This window comes from Trichophyton rubrum, assembly GCF_000151425.1.
Source record: "Trichophyton rubrum CBS 118892 genomic scaffold supercont2.7, whole genome shotgun sequence".
NCBI classification, from domain to species: domain Eukaryota; kingdom Fungi; phylum Ascomycota; class Eurotiomycetes; order Onygenales; family Arthrodermataceae; genus Trichophyton; species Trichophyton rubrum.
In genome coordinates, this window is record NW_003456422.1 from 37,958 (window position 1) to 53,250 (window position 15,293).

The 15,293-nt window shown below is 50.0% G+C and overlaps 6 protein-coding genes across 11 annotated transcripts; 2 read left to right on the forward strand and 4 right to left on the reverse strand.

The window, feature by feature from the left end:
• Window positions 1-246: 246 nt before the first annotated feature.
• Window positions 247-3,092, reverse strand: TERG_06004 (uncharacterized protein). Its single transcript, XM_003232959.2, has 2 exons — window positions 2,035-3,092; window positions 247-1,893 (listed from the first exon to the last, which is right to left on the reverse strand). The coding sequence occupies exons 1-2, from the start codon at window positions 2,115-2,117 to the stop codon at window positions 642-644; spliced, it is 1,335 nt and encodes a 444-aa protein (XP_003233007.1). The 5' UTR covers window positions 2,118-3,092; the 3' UTR covers window positions 247-641.
• Window positions 3,093-3,521: 429 nt separating this feature from the next.
• Window positions 3,522-5,235, reverse strand: TERG_06005 (uncharacterized protein; the record flags this gene model as incomplete). Its single annotated transcript, XM_003232960.1, has 3 exons — window positions 3,522-3,610; window positions 3,677-4,857; window positions 4,925-5,235. The coding sequence occupies 3 exons, from the start codon at window positions 5,233-5,235 to the stop codon at window positions 3,522-3,524; spliced, it is 1,581 nt and encodes a 526-aa protein (XP_003233008.1).
• A 751-nt stretch (window positions 5,236-5,986) lies between these two features.
• TERG_06006 (uncharacterized protein) lies at window positions 5,987-7,459 on the reverse strand (the record flags this gene model as incomplete). The annotated part of the gene is made up of 3 exons (XM_003232961.1): window positions 5,987-6,060; window positions 6,219-6,430; window positions 6,522-7,459. 3 exons carry the CDS (start codon window positions 7,457-7,459, stop codon window positions 5,987-5,989), a joined length of 1,224 nt encoding a protein of 407 aa, XP_003233009.1.
• A 1,201-nt stretch (window positions 7,460-8,660) lies between these two features.
• TERG_06007 (uncharacterized protein) lies at window positions 8,661-12,513 on the forward strand (the record flags this gene model as incomplete). 6 transcript variants are annotated; one of them, XM_003232962.2, is made up of 6 exons in its annotated part: window positions 8,661-9,000; window positions 9,054-9,392; window positions 9,445-10,411; window positions 10,465-11,060; window positions 11,117-12,207; window positions 12,259-12,513. In XM_003232962.2, 6 exons carry the CDS (start codon window positions 8,661-8,663, stop codon window positions 12,511-12,513), a joined length of 3,588 nt encoding a protein of 1,195 aa, XP_003233010.2. The 6 variants fall into 6 exon arrangements, with proteins under 6 accessions (XP_003233010.2, XP_047604517.1, XP_047606768.1 ...); XM_047748533.1 differs by having other exon boundaries at window positions 11,117-12,513; XM_047750084.1 differs by lacking the exon at window positions 8,661-9,000 and having other exon boundaries at window positions 9,062-9,392.
• Window positions 12,514-13,088: 575 nt separating this feature from the next.
• TERG_06008 (uncharacterized protein) lies at window positions 13,089-13,813 on the reverse strand (the record flags this gene model as incomplete). The annotated part of the gene is made up of 2 exons (XM_003232963.1): window positions 13,089-13,608; window positions 13,677-13,813. 2 exons carry the CDS (start codon window positions 13,811-13,813, stop codon window positions 13,089-13,091), a joined length of 657 nt encoding a protein of 218 aa, XP_003233011.1.
• Window positions 13,814-13,905: 92 nt separating this feature from the next.
• Window positions 13,906-14,685, forward strand: TERG_06009 (uncharacterized protein). Its single transcript, XM_047748534.1, has one exon. The coding sequence runs from the start codon at window positions 14,327-14,329 to the stop codon at window positions 14,654-14,656; it is 330 nt and encodes a 109-aa protein (XP_047604518.1). The 5' UTR covers window positions 13,906-14,326; the 3' UTR covers window positions 14,657-14,685.
• Window positions 14,686-15,293: the final 608 nt, after the last annotated feature.

The window sequence follows — 15,293 nt, forward strand, 5'->3', positions numbered from 1 at the left end:
CGGCGCTTATATATACTTGTCAAAAATAAACAAAAGCATAAGTCAACATCCGCGAGATATAGAAAGGAGGAAAGATGGAGAAGAGCCAATTGATTCACTGAAAGTGTCGAAACGATCGGATGTAAAACGCCAGCAAGTCCCGCTATACATGCTCATACTCGACGAAACAAACAAAGCACCAATGTAAGCGAGTAAAAAGGGGGCAGGACGCAAAAAAAAAAAAAAAAAAGAAGATGCAAGGAACAAAATCAGGGTTCGAATGCTACTAGATCTCACCACTCTCATGGGAGATACCAAGAAGTAAAAGCAAAATGAAAAAAAAAAAAAGCAATGGGAAAGCGGACACCATCTCCAGGCACTGGTTGGGATGGAGCTGTGTATGTTGAGCGCTGGTTGCTACTGACTCACTTAGCATGGGAGAAGGCCACGGAACAAGGCAGCAAGAAACAGACAGTAGAGAATAAGGGCAAAAAACGAGACTGAAACAGCAAAATGTGCCTAAAAACAATATCGTTTCCTTAGACCAAGCCCGTCCGGCAGACCCAGCTCTCAAAGTCATCTCATGAAAAGTAAAAACCAAATAATTACTAAAAAGGTCGTCTCGATGCGTTGCGGCGTTTGCATTTGTGAAAATGCTCTAGTTAGCCTACTTTCTTCAGCTTCTTTCCTATCTTAAATATCTTAGTGCGTAGCCAGGTGAGGAAGAGAACCCAGGCGCTCTTTGGGCTCTTTGGTTTCCATGTGATCTTAGTGGTATCGTCGGCATAAGAAGAAGCCGAGTTCTTTCTGCGGCTGTCTTTCTCACTCAACTTTGAAGACCGGCGCAAGGTAAAGTCGGAGATGGACCGCCTTCCACCCGTGTAGCTGTTATATGAGTTTTCACGCTCCAGCCGACGGAGACGACGCTGCTCCTTATCGAGGGCTTTGGAAGTCTGTTCATCACGTTTCCTATTTTTGGCGGCCTCCCTGTCTTCGAAGGCCTGTCGAGCTGCCTGCACGGCTATGGCGCGAGCGGCGGGATCTGCAGTGCTAGGACGGCGGGATCTCGACCGCAATCCGAATTCTAATGAGTTCCGGGAGAGCGGGGCCGTGTCCCGGGGAGAAGGGCTGTTGTTGATGATGCTGCTGTTATGGTTATTGTTGAAGACACGACCGAAGGAAGTAGAGCGGGCCTTTGTAGGCGGGTGAGTAGTAGTAGTCTCACTTTCTATTTGGATAGAACTCCGAGGTTCGTTGTAGATGCTGGGAGAAGGAGAGCCAGGGAAGAGGTCCTGGCTGGTGGGAACAGGGTCATCAAAGTCTGTCACACGCTGTATGCCCTCGAGGTGCGAGTCGGTGCTGGCAGTAGCAGAGATCTGATTTGATAGTCCCAGCGGTGGCGTGTAAGGACGGGGAGTCTGGCGCATGGGATGGACATACTGGCCACCGGGGCGAGGAAGACTTCCGAACGAGAGCTGGGACGCACCGCTGGCCGAACGGTAATGACGGGCGCCGCCGAGGGAGCCAGTTGTAGACCAGTCGTCGGCACCGCGGTCCTTGCCGCCCAGGCTGTTGTATATTCCAAGGCCGTTGTTCTCGCTGAGGGAGACGGACAAATCTATGCCGGTGCCGGATCGTTTCCGGTGGGGGATACCTATCCTGCCGAGGGACGACATGGTCTGAGAGGACGAGTCTGAGCAGCGAGAGAGCTTGCGAACACCGTATCCGTGTGCATGGGTCTTGTATTGAGGGCGTTGAGGCAGCGACGAGTCGAGGCGTGTGGAGGATGAAGCAGCTAAGACAGCACCGCCATGCGAGCAGGACGAGGTAGCAGAAGAGACAGCAGCGCCGCCCGGGGCGTCGACGTCATCGTGGTCGCAGGCAAACTGTGGAAAGGCGGCTGGTTCCTGTGGTCTACTATGGAAATGGATATAAGCAAAAATGGTTCGAATGTCAGCGATAACAGACTTTGGCAGGTGAAGATGGACGACGGGATATAACAACATGAGGGACAGAGAGACCGGGAGACGGAGAGAGCGATGGGGCGCAACGAACCTTGCCACGACTCCTACAGTGGCCGCCTTCCTGAGCCTTGTCATCATCTGGCCGGAGACGAGAGGCTCGACGGGTTCGGCCATTGGGGGCGCGGAGAGGGAGGGCTCGTTCTCGTCGACTGCGGCCGTCTGGCTGAGCGTTGCCGGCTGGCCTCTGGGCGGCAACTGTCTGTCTAGCGGTCTCCCGAGCGATGGCAGCGCCCCGGACAGCGGCAGTGCGATCACTCAGCCGGGTCCAGTGGCTATAAGGGATGTCTATGGTATGAAACAAGCATGTTCAAGTCGTCTTCAGCAGCGATATATGGTGTGGTTGGGCGTGTGTCGTTGGGGCCGTCGTTGTGGCCGTGGGCGCTCGGGGGCTAAATAACTCGTTGCTCCAGGTAGTGAGATAATCGCAGCGAGGCGCCGGCAACGAAAGCCCCGGTGCAACAGCAACGAGAGAGAGAGAGAGAGAGAGAGAGAAGACCGCCTCTTCGACAGGCTGGCGGGCTCTGGCAGGTGTCACAGGAGGAGACAGAGGAGGAGACAGTCTAGAGAGGGTGGAGGAAGCGAAGCGGCGGAGAGAAAAGGCCGGCGTGATCAGCTCGACAGACTGGAATCCATGTCGCCCGCCGCTTGGGTGTGTTTAAGAGAGGTTGTCCTTCAAGATAACTACGAGGTAGCTCGTTCCTTCAACGACGGCGGCGGCGGCGGCGACGATGACACTACTAGCAGGTATGCATAATAATATAGATGTATGCAGCCGACGACGAGGTCTCACATGCGGCCTGCCTGCCCGGCTTCGTCTTCTCTGGGTGGCGCCTCTCTCCCCTCCCGCCGAGGAATCGCATTTCTGCGCCTTGCATTTGCATGCAGAGCAGGCTGGGCTGGATGGCCGCCAGCAGGACGAACAGGACGAGCAGCAGACGACGCAGAAGGAATCAGAGCGACGGAGCTGCTGCTCCCTCCTCTCTCCCTTGCTAGCTGGCTATCGCACAGCCCGGAGGGGAATGTAACTATATAACTCGCTACGTGCCAGCCAGTGGATGCACAGCGACGACATAGCAGACAGCCGGACAGCAGGCCGGGGGATCCAGGTATGTAAATAGGTACTCTGTTAACTGGGAGATGGGAGAAGAGGCCTGGAACCCACTGCCGTCGCCACAGCGGCAGGGCTGGCCTCTGGACAGACACCGACCTGTATGTACGACTAACACCATTAACTACTCGACTCAGGGAAGGTCAGGAGAGGACACGGACAGCCCTATGAAACAGACAGACAGGTGGGCACCGTCGAGAAAGGGGCTGCTGGCCACTCGCGGTACACCCTCTGCTGCGTCTGGGCCTCGCAGGAAAGGGGCTGGCTGTTCACACTGCATCCCGGAAGAAGAAAAGAAAGACAGCGGCATTAACTAGTTGATTATATACTGAAAGAACTATATCTATAGTCGGATGGCTATGTACGGAGCGGCTATTTGGTGGATGGTCGATCCATAACCAACTGCCTACTTACAGAGTCACCCGGAAGACAAGTACCTGGGTGTCGACATTGAAGCCGGACTTGTCTGCGTACTTGAACTTGCCGAAGTTCAGATGGCCTGGCTCATAGTCAGTATATAAATTAGTCACTCAGAGGAAGAAGGGAAGACGAGAAGAAGACGTACCGTCCTGGGTGATGTAGTCGTTGTCGCTAAAGGAGATCAAAAAGTATTCATTCTTGCCATCGTCTTCAAACTCCTTGGACGGATCGACTGGGACAAGAGCAAGGCTTTCCCACTTCTCGTTTAGTAGATGCTCATCCTGCGCGCCGCCGTTGTGCAGCCGGAACTTGCTCAGCTCGGAGTTGAGGTTGTAGTCCACGAACGAGCAGTAGTCCAGCGGGTTGATGCCGTCGTCCAGCACGCCCTGGCTAGAGGCGATCGAGCCGTCCGCCTTGTCGTTGCTCTTCGACTTGATGTCCGTCGTCTGGGCCGACTTGGAGATGATGTCGGCATGGCGGTAGACGGACTCGGTGTACTCGGCCGCCCGGCCTGCGTTGCTGTCTCGGGACAGGATTAGAAAGTCGCCTGTCGGTAGATAGTGGATCTCAGACTGCGAGGCCGCGATGGTTGCCTTGCTCGGATCTTGCTCGTGCGGGTCGACAAAGGTCGCCAGCGTCACCACGTACTCGTGGGTGTACTTGGGCGTGCTCCCGGAGATGTCATACTCCAGCATGCGGGCCTGCTTTCTGTACCGTTTCTTCGGGCCGCCGTCGTTGTTCAGCGCAGACTGGATCAGCGTGTAAAGCGTCTTGCCGTCTCGTGAGATGGCCAACCCTTCGAAGCCCTGGTTGTTGTTGCGTCCTGTCGCGGGGTCCTCTGGATCCGTCTGGCGATCGGGCTCGTAGATCGGAGGGGAGGCGGCGCTGAAGCTGACTTTGCCGTTTCGACGGGGGATGTACGCATCTGGAGGCTGGATGGCCTGCAGCATGCGGCCTTCCCGCGAGAACTTGTACACATAGGGCCCGTACTCGTCAGAGACCCAGAATGCACCGTCCTTGCCAATCACAATGCCCTCGGAGTCCAACGAGATGCGTCGTCCGCCTGCGCCACTGCCGCCGAATCCATCTCCAGGGTAAGTAGCCACTGGCATTCCGGGGAAGCCTGGGTAGCTGATGTTGCCAGAGAAGTCAGCATCCAGCCCGGTCATCGGAGTGCCGTCTGGACCTGTCAGCAGCAGCGTGTCCAGGAGCTTGATCTCAAGATTGGGGTCGGATGGGTTGGAGACGGTGGCACCCAGAGCCAGAGTCAGCTTCAGGCTGAGCTTCTGGATACGGCTCTGCACGTTCAGCGTGCCCTGCGTGTTCCTGCAGTCTTTCGTTAGCCGATAGCCATGCCCTTATTCTTTCCGTAGTACTTTGCTGACGTCCATACCAGCCGCGGTCGGGGATAGCCCAGGCAATACCCTCATAGGTACCATCGGAGTTCTTCTTCCACGATGCCTGCTCGATAGCGATAGAGCTTCCAAATCCCCCAAGGGTATCTCCGTACTTGTCAACAGCATTCGATGGGACAGTGCCGTATCCAACGAGGCCGTTGTACTGGTATGTATGTGAACCACACTTGGTCTGCTTGACAATGGGTAAAGACGTCTCCGCGCGATGGCCTTTCTTTGGCAGGCCATTGACCGTAGTGGCCAGCAGGCCAGAGACAGCGCACAGCGAATATATCAACGACGACACCATGATGATGATGGACACGACACAGCTTGTTCCTCAATTGACTAGCTGTCTATGGCCGGTCCATCGTCCAGGGAGACGGACGAGCTCATCGTTATATATCTAGCCCAGCCGCCTCCGTCTGCCTTGAGCAAGAGAGCAAGCAAGCTCCCGCCCACCAATAATAATAGTGAATGCGATTGATCTCTCCCCTCCTCCTCTGCCCTGATCGTCGCCCCATGCTGGCTGCTGGTGCTGCCGCCTCGCACCAGGAGTGCAGTGGCAAGGCTCCTCGCTACTCCGGCGGCAGCGCAAGGACCAGACAAGCATTTTGCCCTGGAGCTGGCGAGTCAGCGGCCGAAGATGGGACCCGACTGTGCTTGCCCGAGGCGTTTTTATAAAGCTAGAATGTCGACGGCGAGCAAGGTGGATAATCCGGGGATGCCTTGATGCAGGTCGTGCGATGCTTGACAAGCGCCATTGGGCCGGTTAACCAAAAGACCGTCGCCCGGAGAGAGTAAAGTAACTTAAACGAGTTAAAAAAAAAAAAAAAAAAAAAAAACAGAGAAAGGAAAGAGGAAAAATGGAGGGGATAATAACTATGTAGCTCCTCAATAACTAAACGCATAAGTCACGAACTTGGAGAACCATTGCTTTTTGGATATTATGGGGCTGTTTTGTTTGACTGACTGGTAAACTAGATACAAAGTTGACTGTGTGGTAGATTCAAGCTCTGGGACATCATACCACTTAACTAGTTATCATCACGCTTACTGGTTTATTCCCAGGTAGTTGGAACTTGCGGAAACTGCTTTGCGCTAAGCCCCAGATCTTCGAAAATTTTATCGCTGTCTGTGTTATTACCATTTAATTAATAGTAAGTAGTTTGTTAGCAGGCTTTGCAAGGGAAAAAGGATACTCAAACAAACAGAAAGAAAGAAAATGTTCTGGAGAGTAAGGTTGGACAGACCCCAGCCAAATCTATAACTGGGGAACAAGGGTACGCTTACCGTCCAGCGCCTCAGCCCGTATTTCATCCTCACCCTCAAGATGCTCGAGTTCCTCACCTGCATCCTCCTGCTCCGGGGCTTTTCCTTCCGTCTTGCCTCCCTTGCCCAGGTGGCCTTGCGCTTCGCCTAGCATCATAAACTGTGCATTCGGATAATCAATGAATTTCGGTTTAAGAGGCACCCAGCGGAGGTCGCGGAAGTCATCCATCAAACTGCAGGAACAAACCAAGAAAAAAGAAAAAGAAGCAAGGCGTCAGATATATCTATGCAAGGAGCAGCGAGGAGTGTCGAGCGTGAACTGACCTTTGCGGATAGTCTGGGGGCTTTGGCAGCCTTGCACTGGATGGACCAGGATACTTGGGATTCTTCGAGGCCACGATGAAAGAGCCTTTCTCTCGTAAACCAAAATCTTTCTGAACCTGGGATAACTCGGTTGGTATTGTCAAAATATACGCCAAGTGAGAGGTTCTCGTGGTCGAAGTAAGTGCATAAACGCCTTCGGCTAATGGGGTAGCAGTGGGCGAAAATTGCGTGCCTTTCGTCTTGGTCTCATATTCTTCACCCAAAAACGATTCCTTCAGGGTCTTCAGGTCGGTCCCCGCTTTCTCAACGAAGCCCATGTACTTTTCGCGGCTTGACGTGGGAACTGTTTTCTTAGGCAACAAGAGAAGTCGACAGTTGTTTTCACCCCCGGCAAGCCCGGCACTTAGGTTGGCTCCAATGGGCTGATGGCGGAGAACAATAAAGGTACGGGCAACTTCATCGACACCTTTTGGTTCTTCAACGCCAACTTTACCCCGAAAGAAAAAATATATGATCCCCTCCTCCATAATGTTGGATGGTATACTTTCACCCCGGGGGCTTTCTGTTTTTGTGTCCGTGGCGGCCTTTGATTCCTTATTCCCAGAAATATCAGAGGGTTTCATCTCACTTGACTCTTCAGCCTCCTCGTCTTTCACATATGCATGATGAGCATGTGGCTTCTCAGCTTCAGTTTTCTTTGGCTCATTTTGCGTTGTGGTATTTTTCGCAGGCTCCTGTTTTATTGCCGCTTCATCTGCGGATTTCTTGATCTCATCCTTGGTATGCTTCTCTCGCTTTGGTTCCGGAATATCTTTCTTAGACGAAGCCTTGCGCTTTTGGCCTGCTTCAGTCGATTTCCTTCTGCCCTGTTGTGCATTTTCATGCAGGGCTTCATTTGCCTTCGTTGCTGCATGTCGGGTAGAGGTGCGAGTTGCCATTGCGGGACTGCAGAGGGAATTTAGGCGATATCAGGCAATTAACTAGGAAAAATACACCCACCTTGAAGATATTTGCCGTCCGTTGAACCGCATTGGCTGTTTGGACGGCTTTAATGGCTCTATGACGACTGCCTCCTCCTTGACGTCATACCCACCTAGGGTACACCTGGGCACCTGCAGTTTATACATCACGTGCTGGCCAACTTGTTGATGGTCACTGAATATATAGTCGGGGGCAAAGCAGTAGAAGCCTATTTCATGCTATTAATGCTGTCCAGTCATTAGCTGGATAGGCTTTGAAGTAGATATAGCGCTCAGGTGTCTTGGGTACAGAAAAAAACTGTCATTGAGTTGAGACATGATCTGACGTTGGTGTTGGCCAGTAGCAAGGGCTTAAGCTCCCGAAGATGTACGATTATGATGGTAACGCTGACATCTAGATTTTCGAGAAATTTGTATCGTGTGATCTATAACCAGCGCTATTGATCAAGCATGGGCCAATTTTGGTACCTAGGAGGTGTTATAGTCGGCCCAGTCAAAAGGGCAGATGGACAATAGAAAAGGGCCGTAACCTCCAGCGCCACACAGCCAAGTAGCCCATACTGTTGTCTATTGGCTGGAGGCTACGAAAACCAGGCGTATCCAATGCCTAAATGTGATATCAAGTTGTAACTCAAGGCATCGTCCTGCCGTTGTTGTTGGTGGAGGTTGACGAAAAGGAGATGCGGCGACCAATAAGAGCCGAGAATCTAGTCGCTTGTAGTTACATAAGCAGCGTCCTCCTCAAACCACAAAGTGTCCACGTACAGAAAGACGCAAAGCAACGAACAGCAAAAGGCAAGCTTGTCATCTACTACTACAACAAGCCTTGCTGCCGTGTCTGCTCTTTACGGCTTGGATATCGATGCTCCGAATCAACTAAACATCTCGTATCTTGGTCGGCGCCTAGAGTTTCTCTCCTTCCTGCGGCCTAGGCCAATCCCCCGCGATAACAATGCAGTCCGCCTCTCCAAACGTGCTCACAAAGGTACACCTCAATGCTCTTGATTTCAACCGGTTTCCTGTATTTATCTCATGCTGATATTTGTTGTTTGCTACCACAGTTCGAGTCGAAGTCCTCTCGAGCAAAAGGCCTTGCCTTTCACCCAAAAAGGTCAGCACGAAAGCAATCACCAGCCCACCATACCGAGTGTGAACCTCTATGCTAACCGACCCGAGCAGACCATGGCTTCTAGTCGCCCTTCACTCATCAACTATCCAATTGTGGGATTACCGCATGGGAACTTTGATTGACCGGTTTGAAGAACATGATGGCCCCGTTCGAGGAGTCGATTTCCACAAAACCCAGCCCTTGTTCGTCTCTGCAGGTGATGATTATAAGATTAAGGTCTGGTCATTGCAGAGTAGAAGGTGCTTGTTTACTCTCAATGGTCATCTAGATTATGTTCGAACGGTCTTCTTCCATCACGAGCTCCCATGGATTATCTCCAGCTCCGACGACCAGACCATTCGTATCTGGAACTGGCAAAACCGGTCTTTGAGTAAGACCGCTCTTTAACCCTTGTAAAAGGACGTCACTGACCTGAATGCATAGTTTGTACCATGACTGGACATAATCATTATACTATGTGCGCGCAATTCCACCCAAAAGATGATCTGGTTGTCTCCGCCTCCCTCGATCAGACAGTGCGTGTCTGGGATATCTCCGGTCTCCGAAAGAAGCACTCTGCCCCTTCTAGTACAATGGCATTCGAAGAGCAGATGGCTCGCTCAAACCCTGCTCAAGCAGACATGTTCGGAAACACCGATGCCGTTGTTAAGTTTGTTTTAGAAGGCCATGACCGTGGTGTGAATTGGGTTGCATTCCATCCAACTCTGCCCCTGATTGTTTCTGCTGGCGATGATCGCCTTATAAAACTGTGGAGAATGAGTGGTACGTTTGGTACACTATGTGGCTCGAGAAAGCTCCTACTAACTTGCTCTAGAAACGAAGGCATGGGAGGTGGATACCTGTCGTGGCCATTTTCAGAATGCCTCTGCTTGTATCTTCCACCCACATCAGGACTTGATTCTCTCCGCTGGTGAGGATAAAACTATCCGTGTCTGGGATTTAAATAAGCGAACTGCGGTTCAGTCATTCAAGCGGGATGCAGATCGCTTCTGGATGATTGCAGCCCACCCGGAGATTAATCTGTTTGCCGCAGGACATGACACTGGTGTCATGGTTTTCAAACTTGAGCGGGAGCGTCCAGCCTCCGCCTTATACCAGAACCAAGTTTTCTACATAACCAAGGACAAGCACCTTCGCTCTTATGACTTTACGAAAAACACCGAGTCTCCCGCCATGCTATCTCTCAAGAAACTCGGGAGCCCCTGGGTACCCGCTAGGACTCTATCATACAACCCAGCTGAGCGTGCTATATTGGTCACCTCTCCCACCGATAATGGCACCTATGAACTGATTCACATCCCGCGGGACTCAACTGGAGCAGTAGAACCAACTGATGTGAAGCGCGGGCATGGAAATTCCGCAGTGTTCGTAGCCCGCAACAGATTTGCCGTCTTTACCCAGTCTACACAGCAAATAGATATTAAAGATCTAAGCAACTCTACCACGAAAACGATCAAGGCTTCTCATGGCACAACAGACATCCACTTTGGCGGAACTAGCTGTCTCCTCCTCCTCACGCCAACTTCTGTGGTTCTCCTTGATATCCAACAGAAGAAACAACTCGCGGAGTTGAGCGTCAGTGGTGTGAAGTACGTTGTATGGTCCAATGACGGCCTCTATGTTGCTCTATTAAGCAAGCACAATGTCACAATTGCCACGAAATCCCTGGAGCACGTCAGCACCCTGCATGAAACTATTCGAATCAAGAGCGCTTGCTGGGATGATAGCGGTGTGCTCCTATATTCCACTCTCAACCACGTCAAGTACTCCCTCCTCAATGGGTGAGTTATCGGAATAATCCCACTATTCTCATATCAATACTAAATATTTCTAGTGACAATGGTATTGTTTGCACTTTGGATCAGACTTTATATTTAGTCCGTGTTAAAGCTAGAAAGGTATACTGCTTGGATAGAACTGCCAAACCAACTGTTCTCGCGATTGATCCCACCGAGTATCGCTTCAAGCTTTCCTTGGTGAAGAGAAATTATGAGGAGATGCTTCAAATCATCAAGACATCCAGCCTTGTTGGGCAAAGCATTATCTCGTACTTACAAAAGAAAGGATACCCTGAGATTGCACTTCAATTCGTTCAAGACCCTCAGACTAGATTTGAACTTGCCTTAGAGTGCGGCAACATTGATGTTGCAATCGAAATGGCGAAAACCCTTGACCGCCCCAAGCTCTGGGCCCGACTCGGAACTGAAGCTCTAGCACATGGTAACAATCAGACAGTGGAAATGACATACCAGAGACAAAGGAATTTTGATAAACTGTCATTCCTCTACCTCACCACGGGTGATCAGGAGAAGCTCTCTCGAATGGCTAAAATCGCCCAGCACAGAGGCGATTTCACCTCGCAATTCCAGAATGCACTTTATCTTGATGATGTTGAAGCTCGAATACAGATGTTCAAGGAAATTGACCTTTGTAAGTTTTCGTTTGTATATTCAAAGTAACTCTCTACTAACTATGGTGCTACATAGTGCCATTGGCCTACCTCACTGCTAAAACCCATGGATTTGCGGAGGAGGCTCAGTCTATTCTTAAAGCTAGCGGCGTTTCTGAGGACCAAATAACTCTTCCAACCCTTGGCGAACCAAAACCGGCGCCCAATGTTGTTGTTCAAACGTTCAAATCCAACTGGCCTGTTAAAGCCCCTTCTCATTCCTCTTTTGAGAAGGCACTCTTGGGTGAAGTTGGTGGAGCTGACGATGAAGGTGTCAACGGCTTCGAAGACCAAGATGGTGAACGCGAGAATGGTGGTGTCGAGATTGGGCTCGGTGATGAGCAAGAGGAGGAAGACGTTGCTGGGTGGGACATGGGGGATGATATCCAAATTGAAGAAGAAACTGACCTTCTCGGCACCGAAAACGTCGAAAGCGGCCCATCCAGCAGTGAAGCTGAATTGTGGTCCCGCAACTCACCACTTGCCGCTGACCATGTTGCAGCTGGATCTTTCGAGTCAGCAATGCAGCTCTTGAATCGTCAAGTTGGTGCCGTGAACTTTGAACCTTTGAAACCACGCTTCCTCGAGATCTACCAAGCTTCGAAGACTTACCTTCCAGCAACACCCGCTCTTCCTCCAATAATAAACTATGTCCGCCGTACTGTCGACGAAACTGATACGCGCAGGCTGCTTCCGATTATCCCCCGAAGTCTGGAGACTATTGCCAGTGTTGATCTGCAAGAGGGTTATGCCGCTATGCGATCGAACAAGCTTCAGGATGGAATCGTTATTTTCCAGCGAATTCTTCACTCCATTCTTGTTAACACGGTCTCGTCAGAGGCGCATGTGACTGAGGCCAAGAAAATCATCTCCACGGCGAGGGAGTATATTCTAGCCATGTCGATGGAGCTCGAACGACGAGCTTTACCAACAGACACTCCCGAAAACCTTAAGAGGAGCCTTGAGCTCTCTGCCTACTTCACCATTCCAAAGCTCGAAGTGGCTCACCGGCAGCTAGCGCTCATGGCCGCCATGAAATTTGCTTATACCAACCAGAATTTCTCCTCCGCTCTCAGTTTCGCTAACAGGATGATTGCAAACGGTGGTTCGGCCAAACTCCTAGATCAGGTAAGCCCATTCTTTATCCCGTCACTTTACCTTTTACTGACTTCCAAACAGGCAAAGAAGATAAAGGCTCAGTGTGAAAGAAACCCCCAAGATGCTATTGAGATTGAATTTGACCAATTTGCTGAATTTGATATCTGTGCTGCTTCACATACTCCGATCTATGGCGGCTCTCCAAGTGTGACGTGCCCTTATACTGGTACCAAGTATCATGAACAGCACAAGGGCTCTGTTTGTACAGTTTGTAAAGTTTCCGCAGTTGGCGCTCCTGCAAGTGGTTTGAGATTATTTGTTCCAGGACAGCACTAGACTACATCCTTCTTTTCCTGTCTTGTCTTATTCCATGACTGGCTGATTTTATGATGGGCGAGGAATTACTATGACATTTTATACATTTCCAGGCTCGGCCTATTTAGTTAGAGCCACCTGGACAAATTTGATAAAGCTTTGTTCACTGTTGCTACGCATAATTTTTTTTAGCAAAAAAAAAAAAAAAGAGGCCTAATCTTACGACCCTTAAGATACCAGTGTTTATGCAAGTGGTCAGCTTCTTTACTTCTATTGCGTTGTAACTATACTGACATGCATCTGGTTATTTAACTGCAAGCCGGGAGAAGAATTTGCAATATACTGTTTCTCACTCAACATTTGAAACTGGGGCTAGGACTAAGACGTAGATACTACTTGTAGGGACATAAAAATACAGAATTTTAGTATATATAGCACTATGGTACATCTGTATAACCAATAATGACGTCAACTATGCTCTATCTTCGCTTAAATCCAGCATCGGCGTAAGAGATGCCAATATCCTAAATATCACCTGCATATCACTAATCAAAGATTTTAAAGCTCTATAAAACACTATACCTCGGATAATACAATCAATCACATCTCCCGTCCTTCCACCCTGTTCTCCATCTCTCTTCCCATTTGGAGCAATCAAACTCCTTCTTCCCTAACTTCCGATTTACTTCATTGTGAGCAAGACACATCCAATTGCCGAAATCCGCACGTCCAGAGAGTTTTGGCTTGTTAGCGCCGCTTGGATGATTCATCCACGTTTGCAAGTCGTCGGCGCATACCCAACAAGGATATAGTTTTGAAAAAAGGGTCATAAACTGGCTCATTTCGCTTTGCTGTTGAGGTGATGCAGTGGTAGGATATGTTGCAGCCATGGTATGTAGGAGAGTCCAGGTACTTCTACCCAATGCTTCAACGTCTGCCGGACAATCATCGGGTAACTCAGAGGTGGAATTTGTGCTTGAAGTACTGAAGAGAGTTGCAGGCGTGGCACTTGTAGCAGAGGAGGCATTAGAAGAAGCGTGTGATGCATTAGGTGGAAGACCGGCTTTAATCTTCGTCAACGCCCGCCAGTCTGCGAGGGAGGTGCAGGTTCGGCAACTGCTCTCATAACATAAAGATTAGTTCCATTCCTCAAATTCTGGCTACATAAATAGATCAGTACTCACGGCTTGCCGTCCTTATCCAGAACAACACCCTTTGGTAGCTTCTGGGGCTTTTCTTCTTCATTCTTTTCTGCAGGTGTCCCAGTGGGCGCATTTTTCTGGTTAATAGCACTCAATTGCTCTTTGAGTATGTCCGCCATGGTTGAAAACGGTGGCAGATGACAGTGTCAGGCCAATAGAGACGCCGTTATATATGCTATATTTTTATATCCTACCTGACATGAGCGTCGGATGTCTGAATCCATCAAGCGTATTTCTAAGCAAGCCAATTTCTTATCGCCGCTCTTATCGCCGCGCTCATGCAGTCTCGCAAGGTCGAAATATCAATCAATAATAATCGTCTAGCGACTTAACCTGCCAGCTACCTAACCTATTGGTTTAACTGTCATTCAACTGCCTGTTTGTTTTGCTACGGCAACTTGTGTCTAATTTTATAAATGTCACCTTTGCATGAAGTTCATCTGTATTCATCGTCTCGCGCCAAGCTGGTTGTCTTCAACCTCCAAGTCGCGTCTCAATTTTCATCTACTCAACATTATCTTTCTAGAGCCTCTATATTCGGGGACAAAGCAGTCAGTTGTTCCATTTTTGCGGAAACGCGGAGCCTAGTTTGACGGAAACGCGGGTTTCGCACAGTTTTCCTGCTTTCCGGGATGTCAGACCTAGAGTCCGAGACGCGGCCTTCTTCTGGCCTTCCAAGCGCAGAAGCAATAGAGCAAGGACTGAGGGCTACAGTTGCGAAGATATACAAGTCTGGAAACCTTGATGAGCTTACTGTGAAACGCGTACGGTTGGCAACAGAGAAAATTTTGGGGCTGGAGCAGGGTGTCCTCAAAGCCCATGCGGAATGGAAGCAGAAAAGTGATGAGATCATAAAGGATGAGGTGGTATGTACTCTCTCGAATTCCTCTGTTCTTAAGAGAAAATCCGCCTGCGTATATATACCTAAGTATGTATGCGCAAGTATTAAAATTGGTGTTTGAACCTAGGAAATACAGGAAAACCCACCACCGACGTCTACCGCAGCGCCAACAAAGCCCCGGTCGAAGAAGCGAGTCTCGCCTGAAACACAAAAGGCTTCAAAGCCTGTCAAGAAGCGCAAGAAGGCAACTTCAGTACAGTCCAAGGAAGATAGTAGCAGCATGTCTTCTGAGGAGCGTGGCCCCAAGCCAGTGAGCAATAAGAAATCAAAAGCGCCGCCTGTGAAAGTGTCTCGATATAAAAATGTTACCAAAGTCGACACTGAATCAGAGGAAGAAAATTCAGGTCAGAGCGATGACGGTAAGGGTGTAGCTTGTGAGCCGAAAGCTACATCTAAGGCAACCAAAGCTGCGGACGCAGAAGGAGATTCGGAGAGCGAAATGTCAGTGCTCATCGACGAAGAGCCAAAACCCAAAAGGCGAGAGTCAGCCGCCCGGATCACTGAGCTAGGTAAAGGCAAGAAGACCAAGTCAGAGAAGAAACGGAAGGAAACTGTCCCGGAAGACCCAGACCAGGCAGAAATAAAGCGACTGCAAGGATGGTTGGTTAAGTGTGGAATAAGGAAGGTTTGGGGCCGCGAACTCATGGGATGCAGTACACCCAAGGAGAAAATATGTCATTTAAAGTCCATGCTCAAGG